Source organism: Rhinopithecus roxellana, chromosome 8 (genome assembly GCF_007565055.1).
Source record: "Rhinopithecus roxellana isolate Shanxi Qingling chromosome 8, ASM756505v1, whole genome shotgun sequence".
NCBI classification, from domain to species: domain Eukaryota; kingdom Metazoa; phylum Chordata; class Mammalia; order Primates; family Cercopithecidae; genus Rhinopithecus; species Rhinopithecus roxellana.
In genome coordinates this window covers 70,501,267-70,521,395 of record NC_044556.1, presented here as the reverse complement: position 1 = coordinate 70,521,395, position 20,129 = coordinate 70,501,267, and the positions used below count along the sequence as shown (strand labels likewise).

Below are 20,129 nucleotides of genomic sequence, written 5' to 3'. Positions count from 1 at the left end.
GGTGTGAGGGCAGCAAGAAGAAAACTGGTGGAGCAGGATCTGTTTTCTACCTTCTACTTTAAATGTTTGAATTATCTGAGAAGCTAGGGCCCAGTAATTGCTTTTAGCAGTTTATATGGCTGTTTCTCTCTTGTTGCCTAGGCTGGAGTGCAGTGGCTGGATCTTGGCTCACTGCAACCTCTGCCTCCCAGGTTCAAGCGATTCTCCTGGCTGAGCCTCCCAAGTAGCTGGGACTGCAGGTGTGCCGACATGCCTGGCTAATTTTTGTTTGTACTTTTAGTAGAGACAGGGTTTCACTATGTTGGTCAGGCTGGTATCAAATACCTGACCTCAAGTGATCTGCCCGCCTTGGCCTCTCAAAGTGCTGGGATTACAGTTGAGAGCCACTTTGCCTGGCTGCCATTTTTAATTAGAATAATTTGATCTGAACTTATTAGGTATATTAACAAAAATTCTCATATTCCATAGATATGTTTTGCTGGAGTCTCATGAGGGCCTCAACAGCCTAGCAAACAAAGAATGGAAACTATAAGTATGTCAGTTGTTTTGGGAGTTATAAATATGACTTAAGTCATCCACTGTGGTTTCAGATGCATGTGTTAGCAATTATATATAATTCAAAACAAAATGGAATAAGAACTTCTGATGAGGTTCAGAGCTTGCTATCTTTATTGTAATTATAAACACGAAAGTTCAGAACATAAAATTCCTTGACAGCTTTACAGATACTTGTACTCTAAAGAGAGTATTTTATATTTTTCTAAGAAAATCCAATGTTTAAAATATAATATTGGTTTCTTGGACAGAAGAAATTAAGTTTCTTTACCATTTTAAATGGAAATTTGAGATTTTGACTTTTAACTTTTTCTAAAGTCTCTTCTCTCAGGTTTTGCTGAAAAGTTGTGCAGAATATAGGAGTGCATTGATTGGGCCAATTGAGGTATAGAAGAGTGCTGATTGTGGAACTGGTTTAAAATTTTTTAGCTATTTGCTAAGCTGAAAAAGCTATGGACTGGGCATAGTGGCTCACGCCTATAATCCTGGCACTTCAGGATGCTGAGGAGGGTGGATTGCTTGAACTTAGGAGTTTGAGACCAGCCTGGGCAACATGGTGAAACCCTGTCTCTACCAAAAAATATATAAATTAGCTGGGCGTGGTGGCATACGTCTGTAGTCCCAGCTAGTTGGGAGGCTGAGGCAGGAGGATCTCTTGACCCCAGGAGGTTGAGGCTGCATGAGTTGTGATTGCATCACTACCCTCCAGTCTGGGCTACAGAGCAAAACTCTGTCTTTAAAAAAAAAAAAAAGAAAAAAAAATTGGCCTCATCTTATATTCTAGTGTTATTTTATATCTGATTTCTATTCTATTAGTATGTATCTGCCAATATTTTATCCTAATAACTGAACGTTAATTTTTCAGCTGTTGGCATGGTAACTATCTTGAATTTATTGTAAATTCACAAGAAGTCTTAGTATGTGTACATCTTTCTATTAAACTAGAAATACACATTTACACATGGATTTTTAAAAACTATTTGATGACTTGCAATCTAAAAACTTAAAAAAGATTTTCCATGTAGTTTTGACTTTCAAAAAGCATTAAAAATCCCAAATTTTAACACTCCAAAATTGTGAGCCTGTTTGGTATTCAAGAGTAGGATGGAATTTTAAAATCAGTGGGAAGGTAAAGAAAAATCCACTTTTTGAAATATTTATATTTATTGTAAATGTCATATTTTGAAGTGAAATAAGTGAGAAGAAATATTCCCTAAGCTTTTCCTCAACTTCATTACTTAGCAAGAATAAAGTCAGTGTGGTAAGGCAGAACTCTAAAAAATTTTTAAAAGATGTCATGGATAATCTTTCAAATCAAAATTAGAATAAAGCTTTAGCTCAATTACTTTTTAAAAGTAATTTCTCAGATTTCTTTTAAAGCTCCTGGAGCTTTTTGATAGTGAAGATCCCAGAGAACGTGACTTCCTGAAGACTGTTCTGCACCGAATTTATGGGAAATTTCTTGGATTAAGAGCATTCATCAGAAAACAAATTAACAACATTTTCCTCAGGTAAATTAATCATTTATTGTATATTGCACCTCTTCCTCCTACATATCTTCTTGTATTCAAGTTGTCTTTGTTTTTTGAGACAGGGTCTCACTCTGTCATCCAGGCTGGAGTGCAGTGGTGAGAACATAGCTCATTATAGCCCCCATCTCCCAGACTCAAGCAATCTTCCTCTCTCAGCCTGCCAAGTATTGGAACGACAGGTGTGCACCACCACGCCTGGCTAATTTTTTTGACTTTTAGTAGAGACAAGGTCTATGTATTATGTTGCCCAGGCTGGTTTTGAACTCCTGAACTCAAGCAGTCCTCTTATGTGGGGCCTATCATTTGCTTGTAGTCCTCCCTCAGTATCTGTGAGGGACTGATTCCAAGGCCCCTGCTAATACCAAAATCCAAAGTCCCTTATATAAAATGGCATAGTATTTGCATATAATGTCCACACATCCTCCTGTATACTTTATCTCTAGATTACTTATAATAATACAGTGTGAATGCTATGCAAATATGTTATTCTATATTTTAAATTTGTATTTATTTTTTAAAAATATTTTTGATCTGTAGTTGATTGAATGCACAGATATGGAACCTGCAGATACATAGAGCGAAGTGTACTTTATAAATATTAATCTGTTAAGTAGTTGCTTCAGATCAGGAGATTTCATAACAACACCCATATTTAAGGTTTGGTTTGTTTTAATTAATTGAAGATCTGGCAAAATTTGGTTACTATTCTCACATTGCAACAATTAGAGATGAGTAATATCTGCCTCCTCTAGAGTGAGTATCCTTCTCCAGTTCTCTGTCATCACTTCCTAAGCCCATTTCAAATATCTGCCCTATTCTATTTATGTCTCCCTGCTTTAAAGGCAACCCTAATCTTGGAAAGCTATGCAGCCTATATAGTTAGAGGTTTAAAGAAATTCTGATTAAAAATGGCTTTATTACATATGGGCCTTTTTCTCTTGGATTTCCCTATAATTAGAGGTTTCTTATTTTAAAAAGTATTTATTTGAGAAAACTTATCTTTCTTATAAATTATTAAGTTGAATATTCCAGGTGAAATGACAATCTGTTATCTTCACATGTGGCGAGTTTTGGCAAAGGCGTATGTAGTTCATTAGGAAACAGATCTTCTTTTGTAAGACTGATATGAACTAACTGGTTTGGGGCAAAAGAGCTTATAAGACCCAAAACATGCTTGTGTGTTTCTAATAGCTGTCCTTTGGATTGATTTCTTCACCCTCCTGCCTGTTTCTCTTAGTTTTCTGAAGTTTGATTTTGATTACATCTGTCTTTATTTTAAATTCAGGTTTATATATGAAACAGAACATTTCAATGGTGTTGCTGAACTTCTTGAAATATTAGGAAGGTAGGTCAGGTTTTTTTGTTCTTTTTAAGAAGTAACTTTGAATGTTTTATGTATTAAAATCTTAGCTGGGGTTGGAGAAATTGTGTCATATTTTAGAGTTTAAATGTAGAGCCCATAGTTTCTCAACTGAAGTTTTTTTTTTTTTTTTTTGAGTTGGAGTTTCACTCTTGTTGCCCAGGCTGGAGTGCAATGGCGCGATCTTGGCTCACTGCAACCTCTGCCTCCTGGGTTCAAGCGATTCTCCAGCCTCAGCCTCCTGACTAGCCGGGATTACATGCGCCTGCCACCACGCCCAGCTAATTTTTGTATTTTTATTTTTAGTAGAGGTGGAGTTTCACCATGTTGGCCAGGCTGGTCTTGAACTCCTGACCTCAGGCAGTCCACCCGCCTCAGCCTCCCACAGTGCTGGGATTACAGGTGTGAGCCACCACGCCCAGCCTCAACTGAATTCTTATTACCTTTTGCCATAACACTTTGCCTTCTTTATTCACTACGTATTAGTATTAAGAGAATTTTAGACCCTTCTGTTACTATTTAAAGAATGATTTTAGTTTCCTTTATTAATAGTAGAAAACGATTGTGGAGAGAACTACTTCTTAATTTCAGATTATCCAACAGAGTAAGAAAAACTACCCATTTACTTCAGAAAATATTGAACGTTCTAACAATATTATGATACTGACTCTCCTGGGTCCTTGGGGGGAAAAATAAAGGCAACAACGCATAAAGTTACAGGTTTGATAGAAAATAAAGATAGAAATTACTTGGGAATTAACTGACAGTCCTAATTTTCTTTTGGAATCATCAGATGACTTAGAGGAACAGACTTCATAGTAATAGTCTTCCTAAAGTAGTTTGAAGATGAACAGTCATACAACACCAGGATTGAAACAGCACTGTTCCTTATGTACTCATGGATATGACAGCTTTTAGAAACAAAGTAGTAACTACTTAACCCTTCCCCTGCCTTTTTTTCCCTCCAGTATTATCAATGGCTTTGCATTGCCACTGAAAGCAGAACATAAACAATTTCTAATGAAGGTTCTTATTCCTATGCATACTGCAAAAGGATTAGCTTTGTTTCATGCTCAGGTAAGTTTCAGAAAAATTTCCAAATGAAATGAATATTATTTCAAAGGCAAATATAAAGGCAGAGAAATTGAGAAATATTGAGATGACAGTTTTAAGTATAAGCAATTTGCTTACAAAATTACCCAAAGCAAATTTTTCTTATCATTTTAAAATGTTTAGTTGTTAGGTAAGACCAATTATTTAATTTTTATATCTATACTTACACTTTAAGTGTAAGATACACACTTTCCTCATATTTTAGTCCAGGCCTTGACCTAATATGTGACTTTGAATAAATCCCACATATCTACAGAATGTTTCTTCCAGCTGCAATAACCTAGACCTAGTTAGAGAGATTTTGGTCTCTTCTATTAATATTTAGAGAATAATATATCAGCATAGGTGTATATGTAGAAACATGCTGAAAAACTAAATTGTTAGCTCTAGTCTTACTTCAGTTAACTTTATAGTCAGAAATTACTACTAAAAAATCTTTTTTAAACTTGAATTTACTTTCAAGGCTAAAAAGTTACACAATTGTGAGTATAGTTTCATGACTGAGGTATTTCACAATTTCATTCACAATTGTGAGTGTATTTTTATATATCAAAATAATTTATCAAAATGAGGTAGTCTAAAAAATATTGGCTAAATATAAAAAAATCCTACATTATTAAATGTTATCTCACTCAGTAATATTTATAAACTGTCCCTTACCTTTTAGCTAGCATATTGTGTCGTACAGTTCCTGGAGAAAGATACAACACTAACAGAGCCAGTAAGTGTTCTATGTATTTTCATGTTTTTGGTCTGCATTAATAGAATTTCATTGTAGCTTTCTTTTTATAGACTTTATAGTTATTAAGTAAAATAATGTACCTTAAGCTAAAATCATTTAGAAGAAGAAATGTGAGATTAATCTGCATTCAAAGAAGGGGTTAGGAGGGGAGAGTTCTCATGAGTTATATGTCTTGAATAACCAAAATATAGACTACTATTAATATGTAGTAGTTAAGATGTACAATGAAGGCTGGGCGCGGTGGCTCAAGCCTGTAATCCCAGCACTTTGGGAGGCCGAGACGGGCGGATCACGAGGTAAGGAGATCGAGACCATCCTGGCTAACACGGTGAAACCCCGTTTCTACTAAAAAAAAAAATACAAAAAACTAGCTGGGCGAGGTGGCGGGCGCCTGTAGTCCCAGCTACTCCGGAGGCTGAGGCAGGAGAATGGCGTAAACCTGGGAGGCGGAGCTTGCAGTGAGCTGACATCTGGCCACTGCACTCCAGCCTAGGTGACAGAGCGAGACTCCGTCTCAAAAAAAAAAAAAAAAAGATGTACAATGATAGGATCAGATGACCACAGTGAAATTTTATATGCATACTGTCTTCACCAATAATCTTTTAAATCTTCATTCACCTTCTGGAATTAAAACATACTTCAAGTACTCCCTTGAATTTTGTTTTGTTTTTAATGATAGAATTTTTGCCACTCATTAACGATAAACCACTTGATAGGGATAGAAAACATTTCCTTGCTTTTGGTGATTTAAGATGTAATCTTGGAATAAAAGTTGTTTATGAACCAGCAAGGCAACTTAGTCTTTGAATTCTACTGTTATTTGCCTCTAGAATGAAAATTCAGGAGAGAGTGAAAACATAATTAGTTATGAAAATTTACTGAGGATTCAAGAAAAACAAAAGATGAAGTAGGGTGAAACAGAAGAGTATTAAAAGCATAGAAAACTTTTTAACCTTGGTGAAGTATAAGTATTTTGAGAGAATGCTTTCTAGGCATGTGAAATCTAAATATTTACCTAGTATTAGGTTGGTGCTTTTAAAAGATTTAAAAGTAATGGCAAAAGCCACAATCACTTTAGCAGCAGCCTAATGAATATTTAGTATAATAGCAAAGGGTTTGAAGGATTAAAACTAAAATATATATGTATTTTTACTATATTATGAGCCTTCTCAGGCTATCCCTAGGGATGTTTGAAAAAATTATATATTTAGTATTCTCCCTTTCATTTGAACTTTGTGTAATGGAACAAAAGACATTTTTCCACTCCTTAATTTTTTTAGTTTTTTTTTACTTCTAGATTTACAGTGTTTTCTAGAAACCGCTGTAAACAGTTTTTTTTTTTTTTTTTTTTTTTCAGACGGAGTCTCGCTCTGTCACTTAGGCTGGAGTGCAGTGGTGCAATCTCGGCTCACTGCAAGCTCCACCTCCTGGGTTCACGCCATTCTCCTGCCTCAGCCTCCCAAGTAGCTGGGACTACAGGCACCCGCCACCACACCCAGCTAATTTTTTGTATTTTTAGTAGAGACAGGGTTTCACTGTGTTAGCCAGGATGGTCTCCATCTCCTGACCTCGTGATCCGCCCACCTCGGCCTCCCAAAGTGCTGGGATTACAGGCGTGAGCCACCGCGCCTGGCCAGCTGTAAACAGTTTTTAAAGACAATTCAGGAGAATTAGAAACCGTATATTTACAAATGAAACCACATAAACCTCTGAAGTTGATTAAAACTTGGCTGGGTGTGCAGTGGCTCACAACTGTAATCCCAGCACTTTGGAAGGCTGAGGCAGGCAGATAACTTGAGGCCTGAGACCAGCCTGGCCAAGATGGTGAAACCTTGTCTCTAGTTAAAATACAAAAATTAGCTGGGCATGGTGGCACGGGCCTACAGTCCCAGCTGCTCAGATAGTGAGGGCACAAGAATTGCTTGAATCCAGGAGGCGTAGGTTGCAATGATCTGAGCTCATACCAGTGCGCTGCAGCCTGGGCTTCAGAGTGAGACTCTGTCTTAAAAAAAAAAAGAAAAAAGTAAAACCTTAATACAAATCCATGATAACTCCCATTAGAATTGAGAAAAAGAAAACCCATAATAACACATATTGAAAAGTCATGGTTCATGCTTGGTATATAGTATACAAATAAAATTTTAATTAATTTGGGGTGGATAAGGAAGACAGGTGATTTATTTTTAAAGAATGGAAGATAGAGGCTGGGCACAGTGGTTCACGCCTGTAATCCCAGCACTTTGGGGGGCTGAGGCAGGCGGATCACCTGAGGTCAGGGGTTCAAAATCAGCCTGACCAACATGGTGAAACCCCATTTCTACTTAAAAAAAAAAAAAAAAAAATTAGCTGGGCGTGGTGGTGTGTGCCTGTAATCCCAGCTACTAGGGAGGCTGAGACACAGGAATCACTTGAACCTTGGAGGCGGAGGTTGCAGTGAGCCAAGATTGCACCAAAAAAAAAAACACAACAAAAGCACTTGACGATTAGGGCAAGGGATGATAGCCAGTTATTCAGCTTTTATCTGGCTTGGCTGAGCTGGGTTAATGAAAATAGGAGCAGGATGAGGAGAGAGAGTAAGATAAATACCCAGGTTAAGAAAGGAAAATATTTTCCAACTCATAAAGATCTCTCAATACAGAGATCTTGCAGTTTCTAACATAGGCCATTCCAGTGCTATATTACTTGGGTTTGAGCCTTAATACTAAATTTTCTGGAAAGTAAGCATTCCTATCAAAGCTTTCTACAAGTTATAACTAGCTCAGAGCTTTTGTTCGTTTATTACTCAAGCCTGTAATCCCAGCACTTTGGGAGGCTGAGGCAGGCGGATCAACTGAGATCAGGAGTTCAAGACCAGCCTGGCCAACATGATGAAACTCCGTCCCTACTGAAAATACAAAAATTAGCCAGGCGTGGTGGCGGGCACCTGTAATCCCAGCTACTTGGGAGACTGAGGCAGAATTGCTTGAGGCAGGAGAATGGCTTGAACCCAGGAGGCGGAGGTTGCACTGAGCGGAGATCATAGCACTACACTCCAGCCTGGGCAAGAGTGAGACTCCATCTCAAAAAAAAAAAAAAAAAGTACAGGGTGAAAGAAGTAACTAAATATTCATTACAGCTAAGTTTCCATGTAAAGAGGAAAAAAATGAAGAGTCAGCATGACTTTCAAAACTTCCATTTTTTTGGCAGTGTAAACCTTTCCTTCCATGCAAAGCTGCGTTTTTATAAAACAAGCAAAACAAAACACCTTTCTTACTCCAAGAAAATCTAACTTGAGCCCCCAAATATTTTTTTTTCTTTTTCTTTTTTTTTTTTTTGAGACAGAGACTCACTCTGTTGCCCAGGCTGGAGTGCAGTCAGTGGCACGATCTCGGCTCACTGCAACCTCCACCTCCCAGATTCAAGCAGTCTCGTGCCTCAGCCTCCCGAGTAGCTGGGATAACAGGCGCGCAATACCACGCCCAGCTAGTTGTTTTCTTTTTTTTTGTATTTTTAGTAGAGACGGGGTTTCATCATGTTGCCCAGGCTGGTCTCGAACTCCTGAAATCAGGCAGTCTGCCTGCCTCAGCCTTCCAGAGTGCTAGGATTATAGTTATAAGCCACTGCACCTGGCCCACATTGTCATCTTTTTGGGGGCCACTAGTCAACCTACTGTTCATTATTCAGTACTGCCCGACATTGAAATTTGTGTATGATGAGGGTAAGGAACTGCATTTGGGTTTTTTGTTTGTGTTTTGGGTTTTTTTTTTTTGAGACAGGAGCTCGCTGCATCACCCAGGATGGAGTGCAGTAGTATGATTGTGGCTCACAGCAGCCCTGACCTCCCAGGCTCAGGTGAGCCTCCTGCCTTAGCCTCCCAAGTAGCTGGGACTAGAAGCATGTGCTACCACACCCAGCTATTTTTTTTTTTTTGTATTTTTGGTAGAGATGAGATGGGGTTTCACCATGATGCCCAGGCTGGTATCAATCTTGGGATCAATGCTGGGATTACAGGCCTGAACCACCACGCCTGGCCTGCATTCATTTTCAATTACGCATATCAAATGATCACAAAATTTATTGGCTTAAAATAGCAAGCATTTATGGCCTTTATCAAAGCTGTAGCTGCTTCCACGTAGCTGCTCTGGTCAAAAAGAAGCCGAGAGTGACAGTTTTCCTTGATGGTCACAGTTCTGTTTGCTGTAACTGATCTGCAACATTTTGGGAAAATATAGTTCCATTGGGAGCAAAAATAACAAGCATTTGTTGCCTTAGTTGCTGTGAATCAAGAATCTGGTCCTGGCTTAGGTGGGCTCTCTGCTTCAGGGTCTCTTACAAAGCTTCAGTTGGAGTGTTGGCCAGAAATTGGGTCTCATATAAAGTGTCAGATGGGGAAGGATCTGCTTCTAAGTTGACATGTATGTTGGCAGAATTCAGTTTGTCATGTTATGTTGGACTGAAAGCCTCAGATCCTGGCTGGCTGTTGGCTAGAGCCCACCCTCAGATCCTTGTCACCCAGGTTTCTCCAGCATGGCACCTTACTTGATCAAAGCCAAGACAGCAAGAGTCTACTAGTAAGACAGAAGTCACAATCTTGTAACTTACTCATGAAGTGACATTCGGTTGGTTAGAAGCAAGTCACACTAGACAGCTCACACTTAAGGAGAGGGGATTACACAAGGTTGTGAGGACGGGAAACAAGCTCATGAGGCCATCATAGAAGTCTGCTAACCAAAGGAGCCTGTTACATTTTTCCTTTTTAAATAGTGAGCTACCTGTCCCAGGACCACCAGTTTCCCATGGAACTGAAAGGCCACCTTTGTCATATACTAAAACTCATATATACATGAGTATGTCTAGATACTCATGTATATCTTTTCTCTCCATTTATTTGCCAATATCATCTTGTTTTAGTTGCTGATATCCATAATATAGGTTCTGTTCTATTAACTCCCCCCACCAAAAAAACAATTGTTGTCATTTGCTTATATTTATGGATTTTAGAATGAATGTTTCTAGTTCCAAAAAATAATTCAATTGGCATTTGATTGTAATTATATTAAATTTACTTATAAATCAAGTACAGGAAAAATAATATCTGCACAATATTGAACCACCTCACTTATTTACAGTCATGTGCTGTATAATGATGTTTCGTTTAATAACAGGCTACATATAAAATGGCAGTCCAAGACAGGCATGGTGGCTCAGGAATGTATTCCCAGCTACTTGGGAGGCTGAGGTAGGGGGATCTCTTGAGCCTAGGGGGTTGCAGTGAACTGTGATCACACCAGTGCACTCCAGCCTGGCCGACAGTGCAAGACTGGACTGTCTCCTAAAAAAGAAAAATGGAACTGAGGATGGTTGCTCATGCCTGTAATCCCAGCACTTCGGGAGGCCAAGGTAGGAGGATTGGTTGAAGCCAGGACTTTAAGACCGCATGGGCAACAGAGCAAGACCTCGTCTCTACAAAAAGTAAAAAATTAAAATTAGCCAGGTGCGGTGGCATACACCCGCAGTCCCAGCTACTTGGGAGGCTGAGGCAGGAGGATCACTTAAGCCTAGGAGTTCAAGGTTACAGTGAGCTCTGATCATGTCAGTGCACTGCAGTCTAGGCAACAGAGTGAGACCTCATCAAAAAGAGAGAGAAATGTTGAGAGAGAGAGAGAGAGAGAGAGAAATGGTGATTCCAAAAGAAAGAGAAAGAAAAATGGTGATCCCATAAGATTATAATGCTATATTTTAACTGTACCTTTTGTGTTTAGATACACAAATACTGTTGTTACAACTGCCTACAGTGCCTACAGTATTCAGTACAAGAACATCCTGTACAGGTTTGTAGTCTAGGAGCAAAAGGCTACACCATACAGTCTAGGTGTGTAGTAGGCCATACCATCTAGGTGTAAGTACACACTATGATGTTTAAATGATGAAATCGCCTAACGACACATTTCTTAGAACATATCCCCATCATTAAATGACATGTAACTGTATTTGTAATCTTCTGTGATCTTCAGTAAAGTTTTATACTTTTCTCCATATGTCTTAAATATTTCTTGCAAATTTATTCTTTATGCACATTATAGTTCTTATGAAAAGTACCTTTTTTATTATTCATCTGATTTTTACTGATGTTTTATAAAGGCATTGATTTTTATATACATATTTTTTAATGTGGCCACATACTGAATTTTCCTACTCACTCTAGTAACTTGCAGGGTTTTTTTTTGTTTGTTTTTGTTTTTTAAGTTTTAGGGGATATATATGTTTACACAAGTAATTGTAATTCTGGTATTCTTTTCCAACATTATTCATCACATTGTTATCTTACTGAATTATCTCCAAAACAGTATTCTTCTCAATTTTAATTTGAATTAGTGTTCCACATTACTGGACCAGACTATAAAGTAACCTAAAAAGCTGTCAAAGATCTATTTCCACAAAACCACCAGGCCTAGATGGTTTTACAGCCTGTCTCTAATAAATCATTGTGTGGAATGATTACTGGTGGTTTCTGATAAATTCATTTAGTTCTAGCTTACTAATTTTTTTTATCAGAATATATAGTCAATTAAAAATGTCAAATGACTTGAAAATCTTTTAAAATGATCTGTTTTTTATTTCCCCCTTTAACCTATGAATTGAACCATCCTGGCATTTCTGGAATAAGTTATAATTAGGCATATAGCAGTCTTCTATTGTGATTCAGTTTAATGCAAATGTTTTCAACTATGTTTATTTAAATAAATAGTCTCCACTTTGGGAGGCTGAGGCTGGTGGATCACAAGGTCAGGAGTTTAAGACCAGCCTGGCCAAGATGTTGAAACCTATCTTTACTAAAAATACAAAAATTAGCCACGCGTGGTGGCAGGCGCCTATAATGCCAGCTACTCGAGAAGCTGAGGCAGAGAATTGCTTGAACCCAGGAGGCCAGGGTTGCAGTGAGCCAAGATCACACCACTGCACTCCAGCCTGGGTGACAGAGTGAGACTCCATCTCAAAATAAATAAATAAATAAAAATAGTCTCTTTTGTTTCATTGTATTCTGGTTATAAAGATTGTACTAGCCATGAAATAGACTGGGAAGCTGTCCGGCTCTTTTTTGTGCTTCATAATGGTTTAAATAACAGGAATCATCTGTTCCTTAAGGTTTCTCCCTAAAATAACCTCCCTCTCTTACCCCACCAACTTGTATTTTCCTTTATTTTCTTAGAAGTACCACATACTATTAAATTGTTTTATTTATGTGTTTAATTGATCACTTGCATTGGTCTTGCTCCATTAGAATGTAAGCTCTATGAAAACCAGAGACCTCATCTATCTTATACATCAGTGTGTCCCTAGCATCTAGAACAGTATCTGGTACATAGTAGGTACTCAGTAAATATTTGTTGAATTAATAAAATTCTAAAGCTGAGCAGAAAGTCTGCTTATACACTTATATATTAAGCAATATTGATTTACTTCAGAATGAGTGTTGATATAATCATAGCTATGGAAAATACCCTGGGATTAACTAGCTTCATTGTTAAATTCATGCTAAACTTTTTCTTTTTTGCAGGTGATCAGAGGACTGCTGAAATTTTGGCCAAAAACCTGCAGTCAGAAAGAGGTGGGTTTTGTTCACTAAATGTAATGCATTTTACTAGAACTTGTCAATCCCAGGGCTATGCTTCTTTGGGCTGGCTGTATTGCTGTTGCTAACGAGCGGGAGATGTACACAGACTTGGTAGAAGACCCGTGCTATAATAAACTCTGTGCCATCCAGACGTTTTTTTTGCCCATTGTATACTATGCAGATTAACCTTCTCATTTGTATGGTTTCTATATTAGTTTCACATAATTTATCATGTTTCTTAAAATAAAATTTTTTTAACCTAGGTGATGTTTTTAGGAGAAATTGAAGAAATCTTAGATGTCATTGAACCAACACAGTTCAAAAAAATTGAAGAGCCACTTTTCAAGCAGATATCCAAGTGTGTATCCAGTTCTCATTTTCAGGTATGATGTTTTCAGTGAAGCCCTTACTTTACACTAGTATTTCTTTCCTATTTTAGTTTTGACATTTCTCTAAATGTCTTTCTTTAGGTTGCAGAAAGGGCATTGTACTTCTGGAATAATGAATATATTCTTAGTTTGATTGAGGAGAACATTGATAAAATTCTGCCAATTATGTTTGCCAGTTTGTACAAAATTTCCAAAGAACACTGGAATCCGTAAGTATCTTTTATATAGGTCATATTTTTATTTATTTATTTATTTATTTAAACCTTTTTGTCATTGATTTCCTAATTCATACCTGAAACCTATTACAGATTTGGAAGTTACTCCAAGGTTAACATCAGTTGTATTCTGTTTTGTATTTTATATACATACACTTTTATCAAGTTATAAATGTGTGTGTATGTTCTTCAATATGTGGTCTTAATGTCAATTTATTTTTTAACTTTTTTTAGAGACAGTCTTGCTCTGTTGCCCAGGCCGGAGTGCAGTGGTGCAATCATAGCTCACCATAGCCTCAAACTCCTGGGTTCATGCAATCCTCCTGCCTCAGCCTCCCGAGTAGCTAGGACCACAGGTGTACACCCCACCATACCCAGCCAATTTTTATTTTTAGTTTTTTGGACACTTGAGGTCTCACTATATTGCCAGGCTGGACTGAAACTCGTGATCTCAAGTGATCATCTCACCTTGGCCTCCCAAAGTGCTGAGATTATAGGCATGAACCACTGTGCCCAGCCTTCATGTCAATTTAAAATTGCAAATCTCCCTGGAAGGGTGGACTATCTGGTATACCATTCTGCACCAGAGTGTGGTGAAACCCTGTTGGAGAGACCAACTGAACATTTGCAGAGGATGCACAAACTACTTCATTAATGCAGAGTTGTGTTGTGTATAGTCTCACCTCTATAAATGGCACTGTCCTAGGGGAAAGCCGAAGTGCTAAGGGTAATATATTCTAACTTCTTTAACATCCTTATCTGGCTTTCTACTTTTCTTATAAGTTTTGGTAATTGGATCTTTTTCATCTTCTTTTAATGTTGTTACTCAGGATTTCAGACGTGAGACTGTAAAGCAGAAATGAAGATAACTATAGTGAACATTTTTAACTACAGTTTAAGCATGATAAAGTGGAAAAGATTTTTCTTAGACTGTCTCTACCACCACTTGCTGTATGACCTTGAGCATATTACAAACCTCTTGAGCCTCAGTTTTATCATCTCTAAAATGGATTAAATGAATCAGCCAACCTTTAAACCATTTTAGAGACCATAGTGTTAACATTTCGTCTCTGTTAGCAGTATCATAACTCAGGACTGGCTCATTTTCATTTCAGGACCATTGTAGCACTGGTATACAATGTGCTGAAAACCCTAATGGAAATGAATGGCAAGCTTTTCGATGACCTTACTAGCTCATACAAAGCTGAAAGACAGAGGTATTTGATATTTTGAATTACAAAATTTCTCTACATTTTATGTTAGTTGAATGCAATTCAGTTCAGGAAGATATCTGCTCTCAGTTCAGATTTTGGTATTTAAGAAGTGAATTACCTTATAGTAAAAATTACAATGTGAAAGTCTCTTAACACATAAGTCATTTCCAGATAAACTAGCCCCAGTATTTTTATAAATTTGTTAAAGCAGAAAAAGCAGTAACATCTGTTTTTGAGGGTAATTTACTTCCTCTAATGGTTAGATTATGATTTTAATGTGATCATAAATCCTGTTTATCTCATTCTGAGCCTTAGATTTCCTCAGTCTGTTAGCATCTGCATATGAAATATAATTTATGCTGAATTTTAAATATCAATTTGTACAATTTGATTTTTTATCCATGCATTTACGGAAATCCTTTTTGTCCACGTGGGCTTCCAGAGTGAGCTTTACTTTTCAAGTGTTCTTTGTTAGCAGTAAGTAATTCTTAGGCTGTGGATTATCAGAAGGTGGTATTTTAAAGTCAGCATAGTTCTTCTTTGGGAAGAGGGAAGTCACATAATGATATGGCTTAGGGTACTATTAATATGTTGTTCCTTGCAATAATACATATTTTAGAGTATAAATGTTAGCATATATCAGCCTTTAGGAACATGGCTTAGTGATTACCTCTTTTTGAGGATTTCATAAATTACTATAAGATAATCTCAAAAATTACTTTCTTCTCATATGTTTATTTCAAACTCAAGAAGCGCTTTCTTAAACTTAAGTGGTTAGTAACCAGTGTACCTGAGCCCACCCATCATTTGAGGATAATAGTTACCATTTACTTCTAGTAAGCATATTACCTGTTCTGTTTAGAAAAGCTCATCTATTTTGACAAGTTCCTAGTTATGGTTATCTTAAAGTAGAAAATGGATAGCCTTTCTTCAAAGCCATCTAGCCCATTAATAACTAACTCTATGCATTATTTCCTTTAAATAGCAGCATTCAGGCAGGAATAGAAATTAAGTACATGTTTTGAGCCTCAGGAAGCAATGGGAAGAAAAATAAGATGACTAGGATCATAGGAAACTTGTATTTGAAAAATACATATTTCACATGACTAAGAATATAATCATTATTTCTTATCTGCATAAATCAGCAAATCCTTTAAAAGGATTTGTCCTTTTAACTCATAACTGCAGAATTATAAGCCTATGTTTTACATGTTCATGTAGCCTTTCAGAGTAGACTGCTCCAACTTATTCAGAAATGTTTTCCTTAGAACTGAAATTAAGTAGTTGAAACGACGTACAAAATATTTTTATTTCATTTTGTTTTAGAGAGAGATTACTGAAACTAAAGTTTTCATGTGACATGTAAAAGATAGGACATAGTAAGATACAAACTGGTTAGTGGCTGGAGATGTGGCTGTTAGTGGCAAAAATGATGTGGCTTCTGCCTGGTGTGAAGGAAGTGCTTCCTACTGACCTAGCGGCCAGCCCCTTTAGCCTTTGTAATAGTGATTGGACTACTACAACTGCGAGATGTCAACATGAGAAAATTAACGTGTAAGTACCCTGTTGACTATAAAGCACAGTGTTGTAGTGATAATGTGTAGGGGACAGAAAGCAAGTAGTAATGTCTAGCTGGTACAGAAGATGCACAGACTCAGTACATTTAGGAGAGTGACAAGAAGAAATTAGGTGCTCCAGGTAAGTGGACTCCAAAGCTTTAGCAGACAGATTTAAGTGAAATGTGGGTGAGTTAATGTGTTCTCCAGTAAGCTGTCAAACAGCACCTCTCTTTGGGTTCTGAAATAATTTCTGATTACAAAACTTTTGGTTTATCTACAGAGAGAAAAAGAAAGAATTGGAACGTGAAGAATTATGGAAAAAATTAGAGGAGCTAAAGCTAAAGAAAGCTCTAGAAAAACAGAATAGTGCTTACAACATGCACAGTATTCTCAGCAATACAAGTGCCGAATAAAAAAAAGCCTCCCACCTCTGCCGGATAGGCACAGTTTTGTATGCTTTTTTGAAATATGTAAAAATTACAAACAAACCTCATCAGTATAATATAATTAAAAGGCCAATTTTTTCTGGCAACTGTAAATGGAAAAATATATGGACTAAACGTAGCCCTGTGCTGTATCATGGCCACAGTATATTGTAACCTTTGTCTAATCATTGGATTTATTGTGTCACTTCTGAAGTTTCACAGAAATGAATGAATTTTATCATCTATGATATGAGTGAGATAATTATGGGAGTGGTAAGAATTATGACTTGAATTCTTCTTTGATTGTGTTGCACATAGATATGGTAGTCTGCTCTGTATATTTTTCCCTTTTATAATGTGCTTTTCACACTGCTGCAAACCTTAGTTACATCCTAGGAAAAAGAATACTTCCTAAAATAAAACTAAGGTATCCTTACACTTCTCTTTGTCTCACCCAGAAATATGATGGGGGGAATTACCTGCCCTAACCCCTCCCTCAATAAATATATTACTGTACTCTGGAATTTAGGCAAAACCTTAAATCTCCAGGCTTTTAAAGCACAAAATATAAATAAAAGCTGGGAAAGTAAACCAAAATTCTTCAGATTGTTCCTCATGAATATCCCCCCCTTCCTCTGCAATTCCCCAGAGTGGTAACAGATGGGTAGAGGCAGCTCAGGTAAATTACCCAGCTTGCCTCTCAATTCATTCCTCCTCTTCCTCTCAAAGGCTGAAGGCAGGGCCTTTCCAGTCCTCACGACCTGCCCTTCACCTAGTCCCTCCTGACCCACGGATGGAGGCTTTGAGTCCCACAGTGTGGTGATACAGAGCACTAGTTATCACTGCCTGGCTTTATTTAAAGGAAATGCAGTAGGCTTCCTCTGTAGAGCTCTCAAAAGGTTGACTATATAGAGGTCTTGTATGTTTTTACTTGGTCAAGTATTTCTCACATCTTTTGTTATCAGAGTACCATTCCAATCTCTTAACTTGCAGTTGTGTGGAAAACTGTTTTGTAATGAAAGATCTTCATTGGGGGATTGAGCAGCATTTAATAAAGTCTATGTTTGTATTTTGCCTTATGTCATCTTTGCTTCTTTTAGCTCTAAGCTTAGGCATACAGGAGAAGCCTGCCCCCCTTTTTACATACATATGTATATTTATAGAAACTTTTAAGACAAATTGTGGGACGAAGTCTAATTTAAAAATAGGAAGATTGTGTGCCAAGGTTGAGTCTTCTAGCCCTTTACCATAATGTTTTACAGAACATTTGCATAAAATTCTAAGTTCTAGGATATCCTTCCATCATCTTTCATGTCCTTGTATGTTAAGAGGACAGGTTTAATTTACTTTGAAGCTAGTTTTTCATAATCCATAATAAATAGCACTTTTAGTGAAGAGCAGGGAGCCTGTGGCACAGTTAGAAATCAGATACTATTGGCTGGGCGCAGCTCGCGCCTGTAATCCTAGCACGTTGGGAGGCCGAGGTGGGCCGATCACCTGCGCCTGAGGTCAGGAGTTCAAGACCAGCCTGGCCAACATGGTGAAACTCTGTCTCTACTAAAAATATAAAAATTATCCATGCATGCTGGCGGGTGCCTGTAATCCCAGCTACTCGGGAGGCTGAGGCAAGAGAATCGCTTGAGCCTGCAATGACCCAAGGTGGCACCACTGCACTCCAGCCTGAGTGACAGAGCAAGATTCTGTCTCATAAAAAAAAGAAATCAGACATTATTGCAATAAAGTGTTATCCACTACTGATGCTTACTTCTGCTTTAATATTACAAACTCTAGTACAGGGTGTGTACACTACTCCCAGGTCATCACGAAGGCACTGTACCAAAAGGAAGAACACCAGAATTCTTCCTTTTACAACAATAGCTCATATTTTATTTTTCTCAAGTAGTAGGTATTGCAGAGTCATCTTGTCATGGCCATCAGATTAAGGTGTTCCTTCCAGATTCTCTACACTCACCCAGGGTCAGCCAGTATTGCTGACAGCTGGGAGACAGCACAGTTAAAAATGATGATCCTACACAAAACAGAAGGAAAAGGCAAGCACCTGCCTTTCCAGAAAGTGAAGGTTATGTCTAAATGTCTTATTCTGTAGAAGGTATATTTCTTTCACTGAAGAGCAACCAGAGTAGATTTTGACAGGTTACAGCTAATAAAGGTTTTTCTCTCGAAAAGGTAAAATCGTTGACTTCCTAATTATGTGCTTACATGAAAGCACATTTAATAGGTCTCTCGACTATTGTTTTTTGGTTTTTTTTGAGATGGAGTCTTGCTCTGTTGCCCAGACTGGGGTGCAGTGGCATAGTCTCCTTGGTTCAAGTGATTCTCCTGCCTCAGCCTCCCAAGTAGCTGGGATTATAGGCATGCACCACCACGCCCAGCTAATTTTTGCATTTTTAGTAGAGATGGGGTTTCACCATGTTAGGCTGATCTCGAACTCCTGACCTCAGGTGATCCACCTGCCTCAGCCTCCCAAAGTGGTGGGATTACAGGCATGAGCCACCATGCCCGACCTCAACTTTCTACAATATAGAGAATATAGTATGTTCATTGAAACAAATTTTATTAGATATTTAAGTAATATTAAAGTGACTGGCCGGGCACAGTGGCTCACACCTGTAATCACAGCACTTTGGGAGGCTGAGGCGGGTGGATTGCTTGAGCTCAGGAGTTTGAGACCAGCTTGGCCAATATGGTGAAACCCTGTCTCTACTAAAAATACAAAAATTAGCCAGGCGAGGTGGCACGTGCCTGTAATCCCAGCTACTCGGGAGGCTGAGGCAGGAGAATCACTTGAACCTGGGAGGCAGAGGTTACAATGAGCCGAGATAGCACCACTGCACTCCAGCCTAGGCAACAGAGTGAGACTGTGTCTCCAAAGCAAAAAAAGAAAAAATAATAAAAGTGACAGATCGTTAGACATGCTTTAAAAAAATATACCCCCCTTTTTATCAGTACTGTTAATGTAAGCTTTTATGCCTGGCTTTGCATTTGCCCTGCAATAAAATAAGATTTTATAAAGAGATCTAGGCTAAAACTTGAATTCTCATGCTTCTGTGGAGCAGAAAAGTGGCAGGGAGTATTTCTTTATACAGTTCACTTTTAATCATTCAATCAAAAAACAGTTTCTTCCCATTTAAAATGCCTGTTCATACATTTGAGTTATTCCCTTTGGATTATCAGAAGCCAGATTACAAAATTTAAAACATGCTACCAAGTCCTCTGTGAAGCAATAGGCACAGAAATAATTTAAAACTCCGGAAACAATTTTTAGAACCTTAATGTGAAAAATAGATTTTTTTCTTAATGCATACTCATCTCTGTCAAAGGCTACGCTAAAAGCTTTTTGAGAGTCATACTGCGTGTGCCCCTTCCTCAGATGATGGGTAGTTTTGTGGACACAGTAGAGCTAACCCAGC

At 37.9% G+C, this 20,129-nt stretch overlaps 1 protein-coding gene and 1 non-coding gene across 2 annotated transcripts in view; both read left to right on the top strand.

The window, feature by feature from the left end:
* The window catches only part of PPP2R5A (protein phosphatase 2 regulatory subunit B'alpha), a 77,192-nt gene extending 59,415 nt beyond the window's left edge, over nucleotides 1–17,777 (top strand). Inside the window, exons 5-13 of the mRNA XM_010372481.2 lie at nucleotides 1,936–2,066; nucleotides 3,373–3,432; nucleotides 4,416–4,524; nucleotides 5,228–5,281; nucleotides 12,840–12,890; nucleotides 13,160–13,279; nucleotides 13,367–13,494; nucleotides 14,616–14,717; nucleotides 16,554–17,777. Coding sequence (XP_010370783.1) covers nucleotides 1,936–2,066; nucleotides 3,373–3,432; nucleotides 4,416–4,524; nucleotides 5,228–5,281; nucleotides 12,840–12,890; nucleotides 13,160–13,279; nucleotides 13,367–13,494; nucleotides 14,616–14,717; nucleotides 16,554–16,686 — 888 coding nt within the window. The 3' untranslated portion in view covers nucleotides 16,687–17,777. The remainder of the gene's footprint in view (nucleotides 1–1,935; nucleotides 2,067–3,372; nucleotides 3,433–4,415; nucleotides 4,525–5,227; nucleotides 5,282–12,839; nucleotides 12,891–13,159; nucleotides 13,280–13,366; nucleotides 13,495–14,615; nucleotides 14,718–16,553) is intronic.
* Nucleotides 9,381–9,515, top strand: LOC115899431. The gene has a single exon (XR_004059137.1). It is a non-coding gene; the product is annotated as a small nucleolar RNA SNORA16B/SNORA16A family (small nucleolar RNA).
* Nucleotides 17,778–20,129: the final 2,352 nt, after the last annotated feature.